Source organism: Lacerta agilis, chromosome 10 (genome assembly GCF_009819535.1).
Source record: "Lacerta agilis isolate rLacAgi1 chromosome 10, rLacAgi1.pri, whole genome shotgun sequence".
NCBI classification, from domain to species: Eukaryota; Metazoa; Chordata; class Lepidosauria; order Squamata; family Lacertidae; genus Lacerta; species Lacerta agilis.
In genome coordinates this window covers 43,837,580-43,851,649 of record NC_046321.1, presented here as the reverse complement: position 1 = coordinate 43,851,649, position 14,070 = coordinate 43,837,580, and the positions used below count along the sequence as shown (strand labels likewise).

General features: G+C 42.3%; 1 protein-coding gene across 14 annotated transcripts in view; it reads right to left on the bottom strand.

Annotated features, from left to right (window-relative positions):
* GRIP1 (glutamate receptor interacting protein 1) overlaps window positions 1–14,070 on the bottom strand; it is a 315,500-nt gene that overhangs the window by 32,602 nt on the left and 268,828 nt on the right. For all 14 annotated transcript variants that reach the window (XM_033162508.1, XM_033162512.1, XM_033162502.1 and 11 more), the window contains 2 exons: window positions 2,831–2,978; window positions 1,417–1,586 (listed from right to left, as the gene is read on the bottom strand). In XM_033162508.1, the coding sequence (XP_033018399.1) occupies window positions 1,417–1,586; window positions 2,831–2,978 (318 nt within the window). The remainder of the gene's footprint in view (window positions 1–1,416; window positions 1,587–2,830; window positions 2,979–14,070) is intronic.

Here is a 14,070-nt window from a genome sequence, read left to right as displayed (position 1 = left end):
GACACTGTTGAAGTGCTGGGGCAGCCAAATGTTCCAAATGGGGTGAGGCATGTTTTTCCTTGTGCAATGAAAGCATGGCTGCCTTGGCCTGCAGCCTTAATGGAGCATGAAGATACGTGAACCAAAGAATGCCATCACATGTAACATTTTTTTTCTCTCCTGTTGAACTATCTTCTTTGAGGAGCACGCCTGTGCCTATTGAGAGTGGTTTGTTAGCTGTATTATGTTCTGCCCTCAAGCTCTCTCTTTATTAAGGTATTAACACATGCATTATCACTGCCCTTGGCAATAAAATATGCCATTAATTCTTAATAGTCCAGCATGGATAACCCATCACTGTCTCTGCTACTGATTTAGAAAAATATGTAATTTTCCTTGAGCAAATTTAATTCTGGCTTCTTCCAGTAAACCAAGTGCATAATAATCCAATCCTGAACAGGTGTATATCGCATGAAAATAAGACTTCTTAAAGCATGATGCTGAATTTAAAAAACAGGTGGCATTCTGCACTCAGAATATACCTTGGAAGTAGAACAGAATCCGTTCCGGAAGTCCGTTCGACTTCCAAAACGTTCGAAAACCATAGCACGGCTTCTGATTGGCTGCAGGAAGCTCCTGCAGCCAATCAGAAGCCGCAGACGCCCTGTCGGATGTTCACCTTCCAAAAATAGTTCGCAAACCAGAATAGTCACTTCCGGGTTTGCGGCGTTTGGGAGCCAAAACGTTTGAGAACTAAGCAGTTTGAAAACCAAGGTACGACTGTACTGTTGATTAATCAATTCTCTTTATAGATGAAGGTAAACAATGGGTTCTGTATGTTGCAAAGCACATCCCTTTTCTTTGTAGGCAACTATGAAGTTCAAGGTAAAGCAAAATCACACACACACACACACACACACACATGGATTTTAGAATTGTAGGAGCATAGGAATATAGCAAGCTGTCTATCTGGCCTAGGATTATCCACACTATCTGATAGCTGCCAAGAGTTTCAGTTGGGGAGCCTTTTCCAGCCCAACTAGAAATACCAGGGATTAAACCTGGGCCCTTTCGCATGGAAGGCAGATGCTCTTACCACTGAGCTACGGTTCTTTTTCCTCTTGTCTCACAGAGGTTAAGGGCAGATTCCCAACTGACTCTTAAAATGCATTTGATTTTAAATAAATCTGACTTAGATTTCACCAAGTCCATCTTAAGCATTAAATTCAAAGAGTAGTTCTGAGTAAACTTGATCAGAATTTGGCTAAAGAACTTAATAAGCACACTTGAAATTGAGGTTTTAAGAGTAGAAGACCAAAGAAACAACAACAACAAACCCACTTAAAATTTCCGTAACATCAACTTTCAAGAGTTCTGCCACAGGAAGAAACAAGGAGAAAAGGATGGCGTTAAATGTAGAACTGCAAGTCTTCGTACCGTGTTCTGGTCCCTTAAGAGCCAGCCTTGTCTGATGATGAGGAAGGATCTCTAGTTTGACATTGTCAGAAGTATTGGCCAAGAACTGTGTCGCTTCTGCCAATGTACAGTATTCCATGCTGGTGCCATCAATGGAGAGAATATGATCTCCTACATGTAATGCGCCACATCTATGGAAGAAAATGAAGAACTTCAATGTAGCGCACTGTGCTCTTTCCTTGGAGTACAAGCATTCACTTCTTTTTAAAGGGATAAACAGCTTCTTTTCTTCTTCTGCTTTTTTAAATGAGAGAAAATTTATCTGTAAAAAAAAACTCGTCAAACCATTAGTGCAAATCTTTAAAATAATTGGAAGATTAGATTGCATTATTAATTAGGTTATAGTTGCAATGTTCTGCCAAAAACCAATGCAGGAAGATAGCCAAGTCATCACTCATGACTTGAAACAAGCAGGAGAATAAGTGGGAGCTGCTTAGCTGAAGGAGGCTACCTCCTTTACATAAGCGCCAAAAAGTTCATAATTTAATGAGTTATTTGAGAGTTACATAGGGCTGCCATATGTGTGGATTTTCCTGGATATGTCCTCTTTTTAAGAGGTAAAATCACCATCCGGGTGGATTTTTAAAATATTGCAAAATGTCTGAGATGATGATGATTCCTTTTTGTAGTGTCTCCTGGAGGCTGCCAGGCCTGGCACAGCCTTCCCGGGATGCAAGCAGAACCCTACTCATGCAGTGAAGTGTTCCTGCCCCTGCTTCCTCACTCCAGCCCCTAAAGGCAAGATGGCATGAGAAGTGGCATGGAGGAAATGGGCATAAACTGGATGCATGAGTGGAAGTGTCTTTCCGTTTACACAGGACACCTTTGGATCCAAGCTACTGGGTTTCTTTGTCTTGCCTACAATTTTTGCTGTAATCCACAAACTATACAGGACACTTCTAACTGTTGGCATATTTAAATTGAGTAACTGCGCAACAAAAGGCATTCTGAGGAGACTGCAAAGTATAATTAGGAGTTGTTTTAATTAAAGAAAAATAACAGAAGTTACCGGTACATTAACTACAAGAACGTTACAGAAACATGACCCATCCAGTGACCCACCACCCAGGGTACTGAGAGAGGTACGCAGACCTCCTTATATACTGTATCCGATTGCTGATACGCCTTAAATCAATAGAAACTTAACATCACCTGCTGTACTGCCCCACACGTGCAAAACTAGGTCATTTCATTTCCTTCTTTCTTTTAAAGAGATACCCATTTCTGTTGAACAGTAATGAACCTTAAACTGTAACCACTCAACCCTAACTGCCCAAATTGGTTCTCAAGAGTGCTAGACTTTGCTGCTTTAGTGTATTGTCAGATGGAAACCAGGTGGGTTACATACCATGGTGAACTCTTCTGCAGCACTCACCTGTCTGCAATACTTGCAGATTTTATTTTGTCTATGATGATCACTTGTTTGCTACAGCACATCGAGGTAGATAGTGCAACTCCCAGAGCGGAACCAGCAGTTTTGGCCACTTCGACAAGCAGTGGCCCAGAAGCTGTTGCTACCGAATCTGTAAAAAGCAAAGGTGATCCTTAAGACGGCATCTTTCTTTCATTTTAAAGTTATTGATTAATCAATCTATCAAAACGGGGTTTCCAAAACAAAATGTTTATATGCATCCTCCCCCCGCCCCCGAAGTTGCCGGGAAAATATTTTGGTACTCTCTGTCAGGCTGAATTTGACTTTGGGACTTGATGTCTTAAAAAATGTTGACTTCAGCACCAGGAATGAGGGCAGGGAAGCATGAATGATATTTGCTCCACTGAGGTTTGCATTTATAGTAGTCTCAGTCTTCTTGTGTAATGCTGCACTCAGATACCAGCCTCACTACATCTTACTGAGCAATTAGTCTTGAAGCATTACACCTGAGGAGGTAACAATCAGCACAATCCGTGCCATATCGCCTGTTTTGGTCTGTGCTACTTGTTCTGATCATGCTACACCCCGGTGTGCTGTTTGGGCTAGCAGCAATAAGTATACAGAATAGCACAGGATCTGAGAAGCACAGGATGCTGAATTAGCACAACTGACAGTCACAATGCCATCTGTCTGGCATCCCTAGATAGGCAGCTGTTAACAAACAATTCAACTTAAGGGAACCCTACATATTATGCTATTTGCACTTCCCCGGCCTCTTTAAAGCGCTTACTTAAATTAGCCAGAGACAGTTTCCTGATCAAAATTGTGCCCACTGGCTGCTATTTGTCCCAGCAGGTGTGCAGCTATATCTCTCCCCCCACCCCCCAATGTTATCCTTGCCTGCCTTTCCCTACAGCTGCTCTTTATCACGTAGTTCTGTAATTTAAGGTAACCATATATTTCATGTAACATCTATTTGGGACCTAAACTTTGCTTGGAATTTGATTTTGAGGGTCATTGGCTCTACCCAAAAGTGTTTCATGTCATTACTGACAACAAATGGCAGTCCTACCCATGCCATTGTTATGAAAACTTCCCGCGGGGCAAGTTGAGAGACTGACCCCAAGGCGGACGAAGCTTCTGTGCCCTCTGGCTTCTGGAGTCCAGGGGCACAATGTAATATGCGGTTGTTCCCAGCTTGAAAACAACACACACCAGCCATTTGGCTAAGATCTACTTTATTGTAGATTTAGAGCAGAGTATGCCTCTGCGTAGCAGCTCATAATTCAGAGCTGTCTGTAAAAGCGACCTTCATCTCCGATGCAAAACAGAAAGTAAGGAGTACAATAGTAAAATACAATGACATCACATGTGTGGGAGCTGGTATGCCCAGTGTAATTCCCACAGAGAGGAAACATGACTCTTGAGTCTTGTGACCTTGCTGCAGCGTTCGCAGCTCGTCATGTCATAATATCACAACATCCTCCCCCGATATTAGACAATGTGAGAGCGGCGAAAGTTAAGGCATTATTAACAGAAGTAAACAAACAGTTATCATATACACAGTATGAATCTGATGTCTTTGTTCCACCCTTGGAACTCTCTGAGACTGGTTCTACCAGTTTGAGCCTTTGATAACCAACTCTCCAGGGGACCAGAGCATTTGCTCTGTGTGTGTTGGCAGAAACAGTGTTGAACTTTGCAACCTGTTGTGGTGGCTTTTTCACACCTGTGAAATGAGCCTGAGTGCAAACTACAGCTACATTTGCAACAGCTGAGATTGCAAACTCATTGGAGTAGCGTTTGGGCACCTGACCCTTTGTTACTCTCTCAGATCTACGCACAAGATGTAGATCTTCTTTGCTGAGTTTCTCCTGAACAGTACTTTTTGGAGAAACTTTACCAATTGTAAACAGTGGCTCTAAAGATCCTAGCACATCATCTTCATCTGATGGCCTGGAACTATCATGAGCTCCTCTCTCAATGACAGTTTCACCTGTGTCGGAACTAGCCGTGGTTGAGCTTGCACTGCTACTGCTGGTGTCAGTGTCCTCATATGTATTGACACCAATGGGAAAGCTTTGGAGAACCTGTGTCTCCAGCTTTACAGTAGATTCTACCTCCTGAGTAAGAATTACTGTGTTTGAGGAAGGCAATAGAATTCTGTATTGACCTTTCTCATAGCCCATAAAAATGCCTTGGATGGTTGCACCTTCAAGTGATTCCACCCACATCTGAGAACCAAAAACCTTAAGATGCTTAACAGAAGGTTTTCTGTTAAACAGTATCTCATAAGGTGAGCATTCCATTCCTTTTGGAATACTCCTGACCCAAGCATAAGTAAAGGCAGATAGGCTTTCAGCCCAATTCTGTTCAGACAGCTTTGCACTTAGCAATTGCGCCTGCATACCCTCACGTAGTATTGTGTTAATTTTAACACACAAATCATTGTTCCACGATGATTGGCTGACAGCAACTTTGCGCCGAATGCAATGTTGACTTAGGAACTCTTGGAACTCCTGTGAATCAAACACTGGTAATTGATTAGTATACAAACATTCAATTTTGCCATCATGCATGAAATCTATCTTAGCACAAAATTCAGTGAACTTGGCCAAGACTTGCTGCGGACTTTTCATAGTGTAAATCCAAGAGAATTTAGAGAATTGATCACACAGCAATAAATAACAGGTAGCTCCGCCTCTAGATTTTGGCAGAAGTCCTATTACATCAGCAGAGACCTGCTGGAAACATCTTGTGACCTTTTCTCTGCGTGGCTGTTTGGTAGTCTCCTTGGACTTAGCAGCACCTGCAAAATAAGAGTCAACAACATCATAACAACAGTCAGTAGATTCAAAAGACAGTAAAAACAGTCCATCTTTGTTCTTCTGAGCTGTAAGGATCACCTGTCCATCTTTAAAAATTGTGCACAGTCCTTTGCGCAGCCTGAGCTCGCAGTCCTTCTCGGTAAGCTGCGGTACACTTAGCAGGTTGTAGGCAATTTCTGGGACATATAGCACGTTGCTGATAGACAGCTGGAGACTCTGAAGATAAACAGTTCCAACTCCAGTTGATTTCAGGTGTGTTCCACTCACCTGCGACACGGTGGATTCCAGCTTCTTAAAAGTCTTAAACAAACGCTTGTTAGCGGTCATGTGGTGGCTGGCAGCTGAATCAATAACAAAAGCCAGGTCAATGTCAATGTCATCCTGCTCCTGCACGCCTTGTGTAAGCAATGCAACTGTGCGCCCTTTGGAGACTTTGGCTTGCGCCTTGCCTGTAGATCCACTGGCTTGTTGGGTAGATCCTTTCTTGGGCTTTCTGCAGGTCTGGAAACTGTGTCCTCTCATTCCACAGTTTGTGCAGCGTATGACTTTAAGAGCTTGCACATGCTCAGTTGGACCACTAGGTGGGGTTGAGGACGCTTCACTCCCCCTGCCATTAGCCTCATTTTGAGCAGCACAACGATCTTGCTCATTTAGCAAAGTTGAGAAGACTCTGGCAACGGTTAAGTTTTGAGCATCCAGGGCACCTAGCTGTGATGCAATAGCACTATAACCGGCATGGAGGCTATTCAAAACCATGAAACAAAACACATCTTCGTTTAATTGCACGTTGCGTTGTGCGAGTTCACTTCTTAATTCTTTCATATGGTTAAGATGCGAACGCAAATTGTCTCCCTCCTTTAGCCTTAGGTTGGTGAGACGTTGGAAATGCAGCATGGAACTCCCTGCCGCAATCCTCAAATGTTCATTTTGCAAAACAACCCAATAATCATTTGCGTGATGCAAATCCCTGATGTGAATTAACTGGGATTGGTCAAGATGCAAAACAATGGTCGCCTTCGCCTGATTGTCCCTGTTCAGCCATCGAGGGCCTGGGAAAGGTGGAGGGGCATTAGTGACCACATCAAGCAAATTCTGCCTGGTAAGCACAGCTTCCATTTTAATACGCCATGTCTGATAATTTTCATCAGTGAGAAGTGGACAAAGGGAGCTGCTGCTCTGCTTGCTATCCTTTGCCATAGTGGCGAAAAAGCAGGCTTTTTTACTCTCTGACTTCAGAAAGCAATTTAAGCAAACAAACCTAGCCTTTTGAGGTTTATTGCCTCGTAAATCAGTCCGGTACTACTCACAGTCAATTAACGCGTCTTCTCACAGTGGGAAACGGCCGTCTTCAGCACGAAAAAACTCCCCCGGAATGAAGCACGCAGTTTGAGGCTGCTTTCTTTGCCGGCAGATAAACATCAGGCAGAAGTCATCAAAGGTCCGATGTTCGGAAACCATCCTCTGCTACCAATGTTATGAAAACTTCCCGCGGGGCAAGTTGAGAGACTGACCCCAAGGCGGATGAAGCTTCTGGAGTCCAGGGGCACAATGTAATATGCGGTTGTTCCCAGCTTGAAAACAACACACACCAGCCATTTGGCTAAGATCTACTTTATTGTAGATTTAGAGCAGAGTATGCCTCTGCGTAGCAGCTCATAATTCAGAGCTGTCTGTAAAAGCGACCTTCATCTCCGATGCAAAACAGAAAGTAAGGAGTACAATAGTAAAATACAATGACATCACATGTGTGGGAGCTGGTATGCCCAGTGTAATTCCCACAGAGAGGAAACATGACTCTTGAGTCTTGTGACCTTGCTGCAGCGTTCGCAGCTCGTCATGTCATAATATCACAACAGCCATGTCCTTGTTTGGGACCCATGAACCTAAATCTATCACCAAGTTTGCATAGAAGAGACTTGCAAGAAAGCCGAACAAAGCAACTCTTCAGATTTCAAGTGGAGGGAGGAGGGTGAGAGTCCACACTCGGAATCTTTAATAACTCCAGAAACCGAGGGGGAAATGCTGGAGAAGGGGCTTGGGGACTAGCAGAATAGAGGCAGAGCAAGCCAACGAGGAAAAAAAACAGCAATGTAAGAAGGCACAATACAAGGTAAGTATATTTAAAAGACCCGAGGAGAGAGAAAAGAATAGGAGCAAATGGCGATCTGGGTGCACTCAACTAAGGAAGGAGCAAACTGAATCCCGGAAGGCCTGTACTGTAGTCCAAAATGTTGCCGCCTGCCTTTGACCTCTGGGTGCAGTCAAGGCCCATTCTGCTGAGTTTTCATTGTAGGCAGGTCCGTGCAGAGGCAGGGGGCAGCAGAGTACACTTGTCCTGGGCCTTGGAGGGCTAAGCAGGTAGGGGCCCCCCACCAGGAACCGGCTGCTTTTTTGTTTGAGTTTATACGGTAACTTTATTCTAACAAGGGTCCTGCCTCAGGCGTCTGACAAGCTCTGTACAGGCCTAATTGCAGGAATGGGAAAGCAAACAGGAACATGGATATTCTGCCACACAGAAGAAGAAGAGTTTGGATTTGATATCCCGCTTTATCACTACCCGATGGAGTCTCAAAGCGGCTAACATTCTCCTTTCCCTTCCTCCCCCACAACAAACACTCTGAGGTGAGTGGGGCTGAGAGACTTCAAAGAAGTGTGACTAGCCCAAGGTCACCCAGCAGCTGCATGTGGAGGAGCAGATAAGCGAACCCGGTTCACCAGATTACGAGTCTACCGCTCTTAACCACTACACCACACTAGCTCTCCCTTCATTTCTTACATTTGGACTGTCTTTGAGTTAGGACTGACTATTCAGATAAGTCCTATTATAATGGTGCACCAGGAACCCAAATCAAGTAGACCAGGTGAGCAAGCACTGCCACCACATTAGAGAAAGCAGAAGTCAAGTAATGGAGTGCGGTCAAGGAAGCAAAACTAAATATGAGAGAGAGAGATCAGAAAGCGATAATCAAGCGCATCTCCCCAGACAGAGACAGATTAGTTTATCACATGCAAGTAAAAAAGCATGAGTATGGAAAATGAACCATACAGATTTGAATTATTCATGAGCAAAAGATGTTTCAGTCATTAAGAGATTTACACCATGACTAAAGCACTTACACACTATGTTGATTTATCGGTTATGTAATTACATAAGATATGCTGATGAATGTTTGCATGGAAAACACTCCTAGATTTTTATTTCGTTAATAAGTTCCCCCACTTTTGAACACTGCATCTCAATCAGGACACAAGACTTTGATTAAAGCCTCCCAGAGGTACTGAGATTACCTTTGGCATGCTAATAACAACCTTGCCTTATTCAGCTAAACAACAGGGCACTTTCCTTCCTTGTCACAAACATAAGAAGGGGAAAAAATATTGTTAACATCTCACTCACACAGTGTGGCATACAGATTTGGTTTGTAAGAATCCAAACAAAATAAAGCACCTCCTAACCCTTTCAAATACTCTCAGAATATTATGGAAGTTTCTTTTTTTAAGTGCCAGAAATTCAGAAATAACATAAGCACAATTATCCTTGACAAATTCCAAACTATGGTATGTTTCAAATTGAATATACCTCACAGGTATATTTTGGCACATAGACATTAGGAAGTGTTGGTTCTCTATGTTTAAGAAGGAGGTAGCTGTCAAAACACATTTATATAAGTGATCATAGTCAAAAACAATAATTTATAAAACTGTATTTAATAGCGAGAATGGGGGCACAGGGAAGAGACATCAAAGTTCATTTAGAGCAGCTGTTACCATTGCCCATGGCAACTAGAGTTATTCTACCTGTTATTTAGAAAGCTGATGTATCTCCTGTTGCTAGCATGAATGCCAGATGAGTCATTATTGTTGATTATAATCCAGCAAATACAGGAATAAGAGTCTTTGCAGAAAATGTGTACTAGATTGTTGTGGAACAATCTAGATCAGGGGCAGTCTTTCAGGGTGGGTGGGTGTTTTTAAAAAGACTACAACTCCCATCATTCTCTACGGTATGCCATGCTGGCTGGGGTTGATGGGAGTTGTAGTCCCAAACATATGGTTGGCTACCTCTGATCTAGATCACTTATCAGAAGGTTTGTAAAATCACCAGCCATTTGATGGGGATATTGGTATTAGTAGGGAATAGACTAAGTGTGGGGAACCTTTATTACTTAGCAAAATGTTGCTGGAAAACAATTCCCACCACCCCCATGCTAGCTGGGGCTGATGGGAGTTGGAGTCCATCAACATCTGGAGGATCATAGGTTTCCCACCCCTGCTACAGACCTTCCCACAATCCCATTTCTAGACTGGCTGTGGCTTCACTGGATTACAACTACTGAAATATCTAAGATGGAAATCCAACAATGTGACTATTTCACCTGCTTAAAACTTACGTTTTTCAAAGTTATTTGCTTTAGTTAATTATAAAACAAAACAAAACATCTCTTGCCTTTTTAATGTTGACTTTTAAGAGCAAATAAAATCAGATACAGGTAGAAAGCACTACATTGTAACATGACTAGTATAGATAAAGAAGACTGTTGTAAACCAATGATGCTTTCAACAGATATGTTTTGAAAGGATGTGAATCACAGATGGAGAACAAAGCCACAAAAACGAACAATCCTACAATCATTATCTGCTTTCAGGTGCAATCAATGGAAACTCAAAATTAAAGTGTTCTAAATATATCATCCAGGAGCATGCTGAAATAATGGATTAAGAATGACAAAACTTTTGTTTGAGCCAAGTGTCTGAAGGACCACCATTAATAAATTATAATTCTAAAACCAATGCTTAATCTTATGCCAATAAAATGATAAAATATACATTTTTAATGCAGTGCTGGAGCTCAAGTTGGCCTGTAAATCATATGTATAAGCAATCAATCTTGGTGCCTATATCCTTAATATAAGATCAGTGGTTAGGGTAAGGTCCTCTCCTTTCTACTAGCATATGAGTGTTCCAACCATGGCAGCAAAACTCCTGCATTCATATTTACCCCGGTTCACATTCATTTTTGCCCAACAGGTACATTTTAGCTAGGAGTAAATGAAACAGATAGTTACATACATAGAAACCCTGTGTTCTTGTATATTTTCACCATAATCTTTGGCAAAATGAATTGATTCACTTTTCAACTGAGGTGCAACCAAATTGATAAGGATGCTGTGTAACTTCTGTATGGAACATGAGAAGTTTCGGGTGCTTCAGAGCAGGAAACTGGACAATTTCCATGATTCTAAAATAAACCTGTGAATGGGGCAGTGCCAAATGATCTTGATGGACAGATTTATCTGCTAAACCAGAGGTTGGCAACCTCCGGCCCATGGGCCGGATGCGGCCCACGAAGGCCGTTAACACATTTTGGATTTCTCCAAAGGCTCACTGCAGAAGGAGGCTAAGAGTAGATACTTTCCCCCATCCGCTACTCCCCCAGTCCCCCCCCAAAAGGCACAACTGCTCTTTCCTCAGCAACCTTTTGCTATACAAGATGCAAATTCCTTCCTAATCTGTCTTGCATTAGCGATTTAACCTTTTGAGAGCGACAACTTGTGCTATGCCACAATATACCAACAAGAGCCTGCACTTTCTGTGTTGCTAGGCTGCATTCGAGTGGTCCTTCATGCAAATGCACTTACTTTAATCATCATATAATTTTTACTAGCCTAGCCCGAATGCCAAGTAGATAAATCAGTGACGCCTGGTTTTTCCTTATCTATACAGAGATAACACCTTTTTAATGCAACAACGTCTACTATACAGTGAGGAGTATATTTTTTCTAATGCGAAAAACTGACAAGAAGTTTGCATGTCTCTGAATACTCTTTCCTTAACCAAGCTACATCACTACAGTGGAATATGGTTAATACACATTCACACATTTATTTTTAGGGGAAAGGGTAGAGATGCCCCCCTATTTAATTGCACATAGATTATACAGACCAATCTACTTTCAGTAAAGGTCACGACTACACCATATGCAGTATTCACGTAAGTGTTTGTTTTTACCAAAGTAACAGGGTTCATACCCTGGCTAAATTTATGTTTTGTTAATCAGAGTAAACTTTTATGCATTTCAGGTATTGTGCGGAAATTAGAAACACTATCAGTGACCAAGTCCTGATAGTGAAAGCTGAAAAGTCAAAGCTGTCACTAATTTCCCCCTCAACAGTTCACATTATCTATATTTAACAAGGTTAATCATGTGTGAAATCTAACGCCCCAAAATAACATTGGAAAAGGAGTCAGCCAGTATATCATGGCAGACAGAGTACAGGTGGTAAAGTAGGGCAGTTTCTAAATAATAAAACAACTATTTAAAAATTAAAATTATTCTTCAAAGGATTGACTGCAAAGCCCAGTGTGGTCTACACAGTAGCATATGTGTTTACTGCCCTCATGATCATAGAAAAAGCCAAGTGCTTGCAGGGCTGATTAGTGTTTCCTTCATTTGTATTCAGTACATCTGTATGGAGATGGAAAAGGCCCTGGGAATAAGGGTGGGGGACGCAACCTCCCTGCTTATTCTGAAAATCCGAATGGTTAGCTATGATAGTCCATGTTTGTACATCAGATAAATCTATCTGGGAAACTTGCAAAGAGTTAGAACACAATGGAGTAATATTTTTGATTGTGCTACACAAGTGGTATTTTTCTGATCTTCACCTCTGCTTTAAGAAATTGGAAGTTTTAAGTGTAAATTAGGTTTATTATCATGCATGCATCCACACGTAATAAAATATACACATGGAACACTGAGAGTGTTACATGGCTAGGAGAAAAATTGCAGCACTTCACAGACATCAGTACTAGTATCATTATGAGACTGGGAACTGGCAATGTTTGACTACTGTGAATCTAACCTGCCATTTCTACAAACTGAAATAGTTTAATTATGGTCTTATTGTGAAACTCCCAGATGCAGCCAGGTGGATAAAATGCTGCTGTCTATAAACTGCACCCAATTACTTGTTTACAAAGACAGCAGAAAGTAGTGCATAGCTAAAACGTGATTCTCCAGAACCCTAATTTTTTTTTTAACTGTCATTACAGTTATGATGAACTGTTGTTCTGCAGTACAGCAGTAAAGGAAAACTTCTCGGAAGCGCAGAAGCACAAGGCACAATCCCATGATAGCAAACCATGGTTTTTGTTAAGCTGAATGTAGTCAGAAGCAGCTGATGGGCCATCAAGGGCATGTCACCATGTTCTAAGACAGGCACCCCCAAACTGTGGCCCTCCAGATGTTTTGGCCTAGAACTCCCTTGATCCCTAGCTAACAGGACCAGTGGTCAGGGATGATGCAAACTGTAGTCCAAAACATCTGGAGGGCCGAAGGTTGGGGATGCCTGTTCTAAGAGCTCGGATTCATAAATATTCTGATTCTGAACTGTTTCTCACTGAGTGGAATCCAATGGGTGTCAGTTGACAATGGTCATCCACCAGCAGAATGGAAAGGGAAACCCTTTTCAATTATTCCTTCTTCTGCAGCCTCTGTCCTTCAATAAACATATTTTCCCAGGGGTCAGCAAACTTTTTCAGCAGTGGGCTGGTCCACTGTCCCTCAGCCTTGTGGGGGGGCCGGACTATATTTTTTTGGGGGGGGAAATGAACAAATTCCTATGCCCCACAAATAACCCAGAGATGCATTTTAGATAAAAGCACACATTCTATTCATGTAAAAATACGCTGATTCCTGGACCGTCTGCAGGCTGGATTTAGAAGGTGATTGGGCTGGATCCGGCCCCTGGGCCTTAGTTTGCATACGCATGGTCCAGAAGATTGGGGAGGAGATTCAAGGTGGAGACTACACCCTTTGATGAACAGTTGTAGAGAGAAGCTAAATGGTCAGAGCTCTACCTTCTGCTGGTCCCTGTCCTTCATGGAGCTCTGGCTGGCACTGAGGACATGCATTGGTGGCTTCAGAGTCTAGCTCTGATGGAAGTCCTATAATATCTCCCTTAATGGAGGTTTGTGTGTCTATGGTGCTTCAATGTTGAGGGGCAAGCCAAGCCGATAAACAGTGCAACTTTGAGGGCAAGATAGCCAAGTAATCTCTTAGTAGGAGAGTGATTCCCCATAGTAGTTAAACAAGAGTTTCTGGGCATCAGCCTCATATCTGCACCAAAAGGTTGCTTCTGTTTTGGTAGTGCAGTCTCGTGAAGGATGCTGCCTTCTGGCCATCAACTCTTGGATCAAACTTCCCAGTGGGTTGAAGCAGAACAGCTGGAGATGATCCAGAGTCGCTCAGCCCATACCTGGTAATGTATATTTAAAAAATCAACACCCGGCATGTGGTGGGGGGTGAGTTGTGGTGGTGGTGGTAGAGATGTGCAAAGTATCTTATATCATTGTGCTCATTCCCTCTTGAGTTTCTGAAGAACATATATGTATCAATTTGGCAATATATTAAAT